General features: G+C 41.2%; 1 protein-coding gene across 2 annotated transcripts in view; it reads left to right on the top strand.

Moving 5' to 3' along the window:
- RALGPS2 (Ral GEF with PH domain and SH3 binding motif 2) overlaps positions 1-10879 on the top strand; it is a 101354-nt gene that overhangs the window by 67130 nt on the left and 23345 nt on the right. For both annotated transcript variants that reach the window (XM_081915109.1, XM_081915110.1), the window contains exons 9-13: positions 2883-3020; positions 4610-4700; positions 5274-5341; positions 7459-7594; positions 8806-8957. In XM_081915109.1, the coding sequence (XP_081771235.1) occupies positions 2883-3020; positions 4610-4700; positions 5274-5341; positions 7459-7594; positions 8806-8957 (585 nt within the window). The remainder of the gene's footprint in view (positions 1-2882; positions 3021-4609; positions 4701-5273; positions 5342-7458; positions 7595-8805; positions 8958-10879) is intronic.

The following is a 10879-nucleotide window of genomic DNA, read 5'->3' as shown; positions in this document are numbered from 1 at the left end:
GAATTTAACAGTAAAATGAAGCAGTTACAGTCCTGAAGAATGCAGACCAGAATGTCACCTTCAGTTCTTTAAGTTTATTTAATAAGAAACAGTTCTTCACTACAGTGGTAATCAATAAAAGAGAAGATAATGTTAATTCTTTTTGCGAATGTTGCATACATGGAGGAATGTTAGAAGGGAGAGGGTTGGACTTTTCATTAGTATATAAGAAAGAGTCACATGCCAGTTAACAGTTTTACAGTATTTTGAGAGGAAAATAAAACACTTAATTTTTATAGCAATTATCTTAGTGTTTTATTCTAAATATCTATGTAGGCAAGGTAAACAATTGCATGAACTTCATGCTAGAAACCTGCAAATCTTACTTGTAATTTAATTTTACCATTGAACTTACCTACATTGGCTGCCATCATTCTGCCAAATCTTTAAACTCAACAACCAGACAGAGATAATGAACAAATTCAAGGCACCCCACCATGTCTCAAAGGTGCCCCCCTTCTGCATCGTTTTCTGTTTAACTACAGTACCTGAATACTTCAAAAGCTTAAAGTTCTGCAAGTACAATTTATGAAGTTCGTGGTTATTTAGAATCAATGCAAATCAGAGCAGTTTTTAATTATCTGTAGCAAGCATTTATTTTTACAGTGTGGCACATAATAACTCTCAGAATGTAGAAGAGCAGAGCAAACCTTATTTTTAAGTACTTTAGTTCCCCAACTTAACTTAGATGTAGGCAAACTCGCCAAGTCACCATAGATGCATTTCTAAGAATAATTACTTTAATTCAGAGACAAAACAAAAAAACTTCCTTCCAGTAGCACCTTAAAGACCAACTAAGTTAGTTCTTGGTATGAGCTTTCGTGTGCATGCACACTTCTTCAGATACATATGTATCTGAAGAAGTGTGCATGCACACGAAAGCTCATACCAAGAACTAACTTAGTTGGTCTTTAAGGTGCTACTGGAAGGAAGTTTTTTTGTTTTGACTATGGCAGACCAACACGGCTACCTATCTGTAACTTTAATTCAGAGAGTAAAACTAAAGCCTGACTTCATGTTGGACTGGCAGTATACAATTGCAGCATTGTAGTCAGTCAGGCAGTGAGGACTGATGACGCTTTGTTTATCCAACCAATCTAGTTTGCAATTTTCCTAGCAGACCTTTTGATATAAGGTTAGCGCTTTGGAAGAACCTTATTGTAACATTGAAGCCTTGGAAGAATATTTCAGGGCAAAGGATCAGTTCAAGAAGATCACTTCTGGCAAGATCAAGCGGCGTTCAAATCTGTCAGTTTTGGTTCTTTCCCTTTCTCATTTTTCCAATCAGTTCTTTACATTTCTGCATCACTTTGTGATTTTTTTAAAGTATTCACAAAACCTCTCAAGCATATAGTGCACAGTTATCCTAATATGCACATTTTTGTTTGCAGTTTTGCCTAATAATACATAGTTTTATAGATATTTTTTCTAATATGCATTTTTTTGTTATTTTCACTAAAATTTGTGTTTTATTTACATTTCCCTAATATACACATCAAGGGACACAGGTGGCACTGTGGGTTAAACCACAGAGCCTAGGTCTTGCCGATCAGAAGGTTGGCTGCTCGAATCCCCGCGACGGGGTGAGCTCCCATTGCTCAGTCCCTGCTCCTGCCAACCTAGCAGTTCGAAATCACCTCAAAGTGCAAGTAGATAAATAGGTACCGCTCCAGCAGGAAGGTAAACGACGTTTCCATGCGCTGCTCTTGTTCGCCAGAAGCAGCTTAGTCATGCTGACCACATGACCTGGAAGCTGTATGCCGGCTCCATCGGCCAATAAAGTGAGATGAGTGCCACAATCCTAGAGTCGGTCACGACTGGACCTAATGGTTAAGGGTCCCCTTTACCTTTAATATACTCATCACATTGTTGTTTGTTTGAGAACTTCATTGTGAAATTCAGAGAAGTGCAAATTAGGTAGCTTTGCTTTAAAATGCAAACCGAACCACATGATCAACCATCAAACCCAGTTCTTTGCTACTTGAAAATCAGGGAAGGAGTAAGTAGAATCATAGAATCATAGAGTTGGAAGAGACCACAAGGGCCATCGAGTCCAACCCCCTGCCAAGCAGGAAACACCATCAGAGCACTCCTTACATATGGTTGTCAAGCCTCTGCTTAAAGACCTCCAAAGAAGGAGACTCCACCACGCTCCTTGGAAGCAAATTCCACTGTCAAACAGCTCTTACTGTCAGGAAGTTCTTCCTAATGTTTAGGTGGAATCTTCTTTCTTGTAGTTTGGATCCATTGCTCCGTGTCCGCTTCTCCGGAGCAGCAGAAAACAACCTTTCTCCCTCCTCTATGTGACATCCTTTTATATATTTGAACATGGCTATCATATCACCCCTTAACCTGGATGTAGCAAATACTATTGATTTAAAAATAAGGTTGAAGGGAAAATAAATGCCCGTTAACCAAATACTTTTAACCTGTTGATTTGTAAACATGCTTTTAAGTATATGAAACCTTATACCCTTGTAACAGCATTCAGTTTTCAGATATGGCAAAGCTACATGTTCCTCATATCTTCAGTGCCTTGCCACTTGTTCTCCATCTTAAAGCACAACTGAAAGGATATGCTTCTGGTTATGGATTATATCCAACACTGGACACACAGAGTTGTGTTTACGCAATGGGACTTTCCCTCTCTTTTCCTTGCACACCCTTAAAATCTGCTCTGGAGGGTCCTCCAGCACAAGCGGAGGAGAAGAGGAAAGTTCCATTGTGCAACGGAAAATTGGCTGTGCCTCTGAAACAGCAGCATTGGATACAATGCTAAACACTTTGGATTTTGTTGACCAAAACAAAAAATCTTTTTTTGTGTGTGATCTTATGTTGTCCAGGTATTTATCTCTCAGATCTGACATACATTGACTCGGCATACCCATCGACAGGGAGTATTTTGGAAAATGAGCAGAGATCAAACTTAATGAATAACATACTCAGAATAATTTCAGACTTACAGCAGTCATGTGAATATGGTAAGTTGCTTTGCATTTATACTGCAGCATTGTAATTAATCACTGAATAAGGTTCTCTGAATATAAAATCCATTGCTCTGGTTATCTCCCGCTTGGACTACTGCAATGCACTCTACGTGGGGCTACCTTTGAAGGTGACTCGGAAACTACAACTAATCCAGAATGCGGCAGCTAGACTGGTGACTGGGAGCGGCCGCCGAGACCATATAACACCGGTCTTGAAAGACCTACATTGGCTCCCAGTATGTTTCCGAGCACAATTCAAAGTGTTGGTGCTGACCTTTAAAGCCCTAAACGGCCTCGGTCCAGTATACCTGAAGGAGCGACTCCACCCCCATCATTCTGCCCGGACGCTGAGGTCCAGCGCCGAGGGTCTTCTGGCGGTTCCCTCATTGCGAGAAGCAAAGCTACAGGGAACCAGGCAGAGAGCCTTCTCGGTAGTGGCGCCCGCCCTGTGGAACGCCCTTCCAGCAGATGTCAAAGCGATAAACAACTGCCTGACATTCTTAAGGCAGCCCTGTTCAGGGAAGTTTTTAACGTGTGATATTTTACTGTATTTTTGGTTTTTATGGAAGCCGCTCAGAGTGGCTGGGGAGGCCCAGCCAGATGGGCGGGGTATAAATAATAAATTATTATTTTTATTATTATTATTAGTATTATTATTATTAATTCTAATCACCTATGTTCTGGGGTCAGCTACCCATCAAATGCAAGAGTTCCCTCCTAATGGAGCATAACACTCACAAGGCAAGTTTTACCCGACTCTGGGGACATTTGGAGTGGCAGAGCCAACACCTCTTCCAAAGCCCTACTGGCTCTGGTTAATTACAGCAGAATGTAGAGAGAGGAATAGTCTTTTTTTCCCTTTCCCGTGGCAGTTCTAGGGTGGTGCAAGAGAAGGACCCAGATCAGGACCCTCACTTGTCCAATGGATCCTTGACTGACCTCGCTCCACCTCACCCTCACAATGTCCCATTTCAAAGCCTTGCACTTGTTTACTGCTGGCGGCACAGTACCTCCAAAATACCTTGAGCCTTCTGTGGGTGGAGCAGGGGCTTCCATGGTAGTGGAGGAAAGTAGAGGCAGGTGAAAGGACACCTAGAGCACAGATCAGGCGTTAGGCATGCTTCCTTAGTTGTAGTAGTAGTTTATCAAGTATATTATTATATACTTAAGTGATGGTTGAAAATCTGTTTGTTTATGCGGACCTTTGGGACAGAATGTTTGAATTCCACCCTTCGTTTTGCTGCAGTAGACTAGACTGGCTACCCCTCTAGGAGTTAGTACCACAACAGAATAACATCCATTGTCCATTATAGTGTGTTTTTCCATACATTAGTGCGGTTAATCGACAGTTCCCTGCTTTTGTTTGCATTTGTTTTATCTTTTTGAAGGATGGCATAATGTATTTTGTTGCCCAGAAATTAATGGGGTGTGAGAAGCATGAGGTGTTAATTGCGTATTTTAAGGAAGTAATAAGATGTAGTACATCTATTGGATGGGATAAGCAATTAAAAAAAATACACGTGCGAAAGTCAGCTCTTGGTAAAGGATGCCAAAGTGCTGATTACATTTTGCTTGCTGTCTAGATATTCCTGTGTTGCCTCATGTTCAAAAATACTTGAATTCTGTTCAGTATATAGAAGAACTTCAGAAGTTTGTGGAAGATGACAATTATAAGTAAGTATAAAATCGAGTACATTAGAATATAACAATTGTTTTTGCTTTTAAAGCTAGGTAATATTTCATAAAGGTAAAGGACCCCTGACAATTAAGTCCAGTCGCAGACGACTCTGGGGTTGCGGCGCTCATCTCGCTTTACAGGCTGAGGGAGCTAGCATTTGTCCGCAGATAGTTTTTCTGGGTCATGTGGCCAACATGACCAAGCCGCTTTTGGTATTTCATAAAGAACAAGAAATGAAGGCAAGAGCAATCCCTTAGTTTCATGACCATTTGGAATTTTTGGGAGCTCCTTGAATTGTAATCTGCTTTGCATCTCCCTTGATTCTAATTTAAAGATAAGCCATAGGTAGCAACCAAAGTCTTCAAATAATTATCCATGGGAAAATGATTTGTTAGTCCTGACTAACTTACATGTTTCAATTGTTTAATAAAAGTATTTCTAACCCATTTTCCCTCTAAATAGACCCCAGGGTGGTGTATAGCATATGAATACATGAAAAAGCATTGTCTACCGGTTCCCACCTATATTGTGTTATAGGCAAAACTTTTTGTGGTTGTTTCTAAATGCAGGCTTTCATTAAAGATAGAACCCGGAACAAGTACCCCACGTTCTGCTGCATCTCGTGAAGATTTAGTAGGTAAATGTTTACCAGACAACAAAAAAGTTTAAATATTTTTTAACATTTCTTTGTTTCTAAACGTGTCTGTTAAAGGTGTAAAAACAGAGAGTCAGTATCAAAGATGTCCTGAAGAATATACACTGGCCCAGTGCTTTTAAAGTCTTGCAACTATTATACAGTGGTAGCTGGTTTCAGCTGTTCAGTGATAACTTAAACACTGGAGGTACTTCTTGTTTCTTAATAAGAATAAAACTTAAAATTGAAACTTACCTGGGATAACTCAGTTGGTAGAGCATGAGACTCTTAATCTCAAGGTTGTGGGTTTGAGCCCCATGTTGGGTAAAACATTTCTGCATTGCAGGGAGTTGGACTAGATGACCATCATGGTCCCTTCCAGCTCTATAATACTATGGTAAAAGGTAAAGGGACCCCTGACCATTAGGTCCAGTCGCGGACGACTCTGGCGTTGCGGCGCTCATCTCGCTTTACTGGCCGAGAGAGCTAGCATACATGTCATGTGGCCAGCATGACTAAGCTGCTTCTGGCGAACCAGAGCAGCACACAGAAACACCATTTACCTTCCCGCCAGAGTGGTACCTATTTATCTACTTGCACTTGACATGCTTTCGAACTGCTAGGTTGGCAGGAGCAGAGACCGAGCAACAACGAGCTCACCCCGTAACAGGGATTCGAACCGCTGACCTTCCAATCAGCAAGCCCAAGGCTCTGTGGTTTAGACCACACGCCACCCGCGTATACTATGAACTGTGATTAAAAACTACATACTAACCAAACACTAAAAACATGTTTTCAACATTTAACAAATGCCAACAAATTACTTGAACGCTGCTATATTAAAGGTGACATCAGTGGCTGCTTTACATTTGTGTGTATTTTGAGAAGGATGTTCTTGTGGACTTCCATTATTTGGTAAAAAGCAATGAGCATCCTAAGGAGCTCTTGCTGTGTTCTTTTTAAAAAACGGAGTTGAGGTAGTCAGGAGACAGATTTAGGGATAGAGAGCTGCTGTGTCTAGAGCTTAGGAGAGAATTTTTCTAGGAATTCATTTCCAACTTTTTACAAATCCCTCCATCTGAATATTCTTTCTCTAGAAGTGAGTCAGTAATAACATAAAATATCTATACCTAATAGTGTGTGCATTTTCTGTGTCTGGAGAACAAGGCATTTAGTACATTTCAGGAGACATTTTCCATATTTGGAGAATCTTCAGATTGCAGGAATATCTCCCAATATTACTATTAAGGATGTCCACAAAGCATACAGACAAATGACATTGGCCAATTACTGAAATATTTCTTACATCTCCATAGTATCAGCTGAAAGAATGTGTTAAGCATGCCAATTTTCACATGCGTTAGTTCTCTAGTTTTCACAAACCTATTTCCTTGTCTGACTTCAGTTTGAGGATGCTAGTTACCAAAGGCTTGCTATGTTCATGCCAGGGCCAAAAGTCTGTTTTGATCTTTCAACAACATTTAGTGTGTTTTTAAAATAAATAAATGAATACCAGTAGGAGCCAGTAGGAGAACACTTTAGTCTCCCAGGACATTCAGTACAGGATCTCAAAGCAGCTGTCTTATTACAAAAGAATCTCAGAAACAGACTTGAAAGAGAAGTTGCTGAATTACAACTTATCACTAAACTGAAAACCATGGAGAGACCTGATCTTAATAGAGATATTGGATTCTTGTCTCATTACATATGCTAAAGCTATTTTTGGTCATCTGTAGGACTGTAGTTTCCTGTAGGACTAATTGCAGTCGTTAACAGTCGCCCACAGGTTTACTATGCCCATTAAATCAATCACCTATCTCCTACCACCCTCCTGAGAAAAACCCCACCCCACCCTCCCACAATATATAAGGGTCTGGTGACTTCTGTTTCAGTGTATCTGAAGAAGTGTGCATGCACACGAAAGCTCATACCAAGAACAAACTTAGTTGGTCTCTAAGGTGCTACTGGACATTTTTAAAATATATTTAAATAAATACTTGTTATTTAAGAATCCATTCATGTATTTTTTAAATTATCAACTCTAGTTTGAAATTGGGGAGTCATAAGTGTGATAAGTATTTGTCGTGTTCACCTAAAATTTGCTCTCTCTTTTTTTCCAGGTCCTGAAGTGGGAGTTTCGCCGCAAAGTGTTCGAAAAAATGCTGCAGCTGAAGGAGCATTGCTACCACCGACTCCTCCATCCCCAAGGAATCTGATGCCACACGGGCATAGAAAATGTCACAGTTTAGGATACAAGTTAGCATTTGATTTGAAATTCAGCTTAGATGCTGTGTGTTGTTGACATAATCCCCATATGTTAGCCCTTTTATCCCATGATCCCCATTCTTATTACTTAAAGAATCATTTGTCTTGGTACCTTTTTGCCGTTTTGTTTTAGCATCTAGTGGCCTGCTTTGCATGTATCATTAAAGCCATGGTGTTAAATAAGCCAGGACACCATGAATGAGCAGTGTGCAGTTGAATTTTTTTCACAGGCCTGTTTTAGGTTCATTAAGGTGGAGCTAGCTTGCCACCAGCCACATATGGAAGGCTACCAGGGATTCATAAAGTCTCCCACTTTTGCAACCTGTGTGGGCCTGCAGAAGCCTGGCAGCCACAGTACATAACTAGTGGCTGTGCTTGGCCAGTTGGACCACAGTTTGTGCATGTTCTCTGTAGGAATCCTGCTGCCATTTGAAATATCCCTTTGTGCCTCCTGAGCTGATCTAATGCAAATTAGCACTTATTTATTAATCACCTCAAAAACTCATGAAGACACCATTAGAAAGTTTAAAACACAGGGAGGGTTTCTTTACATTTACTTTTGAAACTGCTCCCAAATTTTCTAGTGTTAATGGCAAAATCTACACATAGCACCATGAATTGTGAATGGTGCATGTACCAGGGAGTCAATCCTTTATTGCTAGTGTTATTGCAGGGGAAATGCAGTCATTTTAAAAAGAAGGTGTGGTAATCACTGTGTGGCTATTTTGCCACTTAAACATTCATACTTTTTGTGCCCATGTTCAAAATGCGTGAATCCTCTCTGCAATAGATCCCTGTCGTACACACTTGGTGTACTTTTTTGTTTATATGCTTGCCATGCTGTGTGTTGTAGTGCTTAGGAGCGGTAGTTTTGCAATCTGGGGAACCGGGTTCGCGTCTCCGCTCTTCCACATGCAGCTGCTGGGTGACCTTGGACCAGTCACACTTCTCTGAAGTCTCTCAGCCCCACTCACCTCACAGAGTGTTTGTTGTGGGGAGGAAGGGATAGGAGAATGTTAGCAGCTTTGAGACTCCTTTGGGTAGTGATAAAGCAGGATATCAAATCCAAACTCCTCCTCCTTCTTATCGTGGAGAAAATATAAACTTGAGTACTAGAAAATGTATTACCTTGATACGTAAAACTATGTTATGTCTTAAAGTAGTTGTGCATTTTGTTTTTATCTCCTTTGTTCTTTTTGTAGTTTTATTCATAAAACAAACACAGCAGAGTTCAAAAGCGCAACATTCCCCAATGCAGGACCAAGGCATCTGTTAGATGACAGTGTCATGGAGCCACATGCCCCATCCAGGGGACAGGCAGAGAGCTCCACTCTTTCTAGTGGAATTTCAATAGGTAAGATGTTTAAGCCTACTGAGCAGTGAAAGGTATTTCTAGGCTGGTATCCAAAAGTATTAGAGGGGTCATTTTTTATGGTCCTGGAACAGTTCCACATAAGGCTTTTTTTACCCTAAGAAAAGGATAAACTCTGAAAAAACTTCAATATAAAATGTTAATAATGTGTTTCTTACTAATAAATTTTATAATCTGGAGCCTGAGTTCATGGCTCTTTGCAAACCCCCATCAACTGACTCGCCAATATCTGGTCTAGTGACCAACTCCCTCCTGCCCAAAGATGGAAATACCCAAGTGAAAGTGCTCCTGAGAGATTTCTGAATTTTGCTTTGCTCACAAGGCAGCAGCTCTGGCCATGCATGCATCCTGTTTGGTCTTGGTCTTCTCTAGACTGCCCCTCTTATGGGTAGATGGCATGCTTGATGACCCTTGATGAATGCACCCCCAGTTTTACTTTGCAGCCAATTGTTACTTGTCCCATATGTGATGTTACATATGATGTCAGTTGTGGAGCCAATGGTCATGGCTTGGGAAAATGCATTGTGGGCCCAATTCACACCCCTGTTGGGCTTGATTTTGCATATGAGTCAGAGGTCCCCATGGTTGCTGTCACAGGATTTGCAAATTTGCATCTCTTCAGTTCTGTCCATGTAATTAATAACAGCTGGCTCTATAATAGTCATAACATTGTTGTGTGTGTCAGTTGATCTATCCTCAGCGCCAAATTCAGTACGAAGCATTGATACTGCTGCTGGCGCTGTGGTTTAAACCGCTGAGCCTCTTGGGCTTGCCCGTTGGAACTTCGGTGATTCGAATCCCCGTGATGGGGTGAGCTCCCATTGCTCTGTCCCAGCTCCTGCCAACCTAGCAATTCGAAAGCATCCCAGTGTAAGTAGATAAATAGGTACCGCTGCAGCGGGAAGGTAAACGGCGTTTCCATGCGCTCTGGCACTCGTTGCGGTCCTTCGTGCACCAGAAACGGTTTAGTCATGCTGGCTACATGACCCAGAAAACACTGGACAAACGCCGGCTCCCTCGGCCTGAAAGCAAGATGAGCGCCGCAACCCCATAGTCGCTTTTGACTGGACTTAACTGTCCAGGAGTCCCTTACCTTTTATCTCTGTACTGATAAGTTTGACAGTGTCTGTGGTGTTCCATGCTGTTCTCAGGGTTCCATTAGTATCAGGAAAGACCCTGGACATAAGGCTCCAACCAAAGAAAATAAGATCTAAATGGCTGCCTTCATCCTTCCTTGCTGAACTGAAGAAGAGTATAGAATAAGAGACTTAAAATTTTCTTGTCTCCTGAATGCCTCCCTACCCAGCCAGTACCTGCTGTTCTGCCAAGGACCTTCCCTCTTCTGGTTTTAGAGAATATGTGGCAGCTGTTTCAGAATTCTGCTCCAGGTTGCTAATGACACTAATAGCTAGTTACTATTTTTTTATGTTTTTCAAAGGAAAATACAACTGGGGGCTTATTCACACTCCCTTTCGTCCTGCTACTTCCCCCCATGAAAAGCTGCTCTTTAGCGCTCGATTGGAGCAAATAGTAATTTGGGTTTTCCCTGAGAAAGGAGCAGGGCAAGGGTAAAACCACTTGGAACTGTGCCTAGAAAACACAGGTCAAACAGAAGACGACTCGGACTCATGCTTTCTAGGCACGGAACAAACAGAAGTGTGGGCAAGCCCTTATCTGTTGCAGAAGAAGTCCCCTATGTAATATCTCTTTGAGAAAAGCACAGTTGTAACCTAAGTAGGCCTTCTTTTTATTTTAACTTTGCAATTCAGGCTCCACTACAGTGTAGCTCCTTTTGGGGTCATGAACATATCACAGAAATATTTTATGTTTAATTGCTTTGGATATAATTATTTCACCATTTTTTCTATTATCAGAAATCATACGTTGTTTGGCACTAAATAAAT

This window comes from Podarcis melisellensis (assembly GCF_964234715.1).
Source record: "Podarcis melisellensis genome assembly, chromosome: 6".
In the NCBI taxonomy this organism is placed as follows: domain Eukaryota; kingdom Metazoa; phylum Chordata; class Lepidosauria; order Squamata; family Lacertidae; genus Podarcis; species Podarcis melisellensis.
The sequence above is the reverse complement of the archived record's forward strand: the minus strand, read 5'-3'. Positions and strand labels throughout refer to the sequence as shown.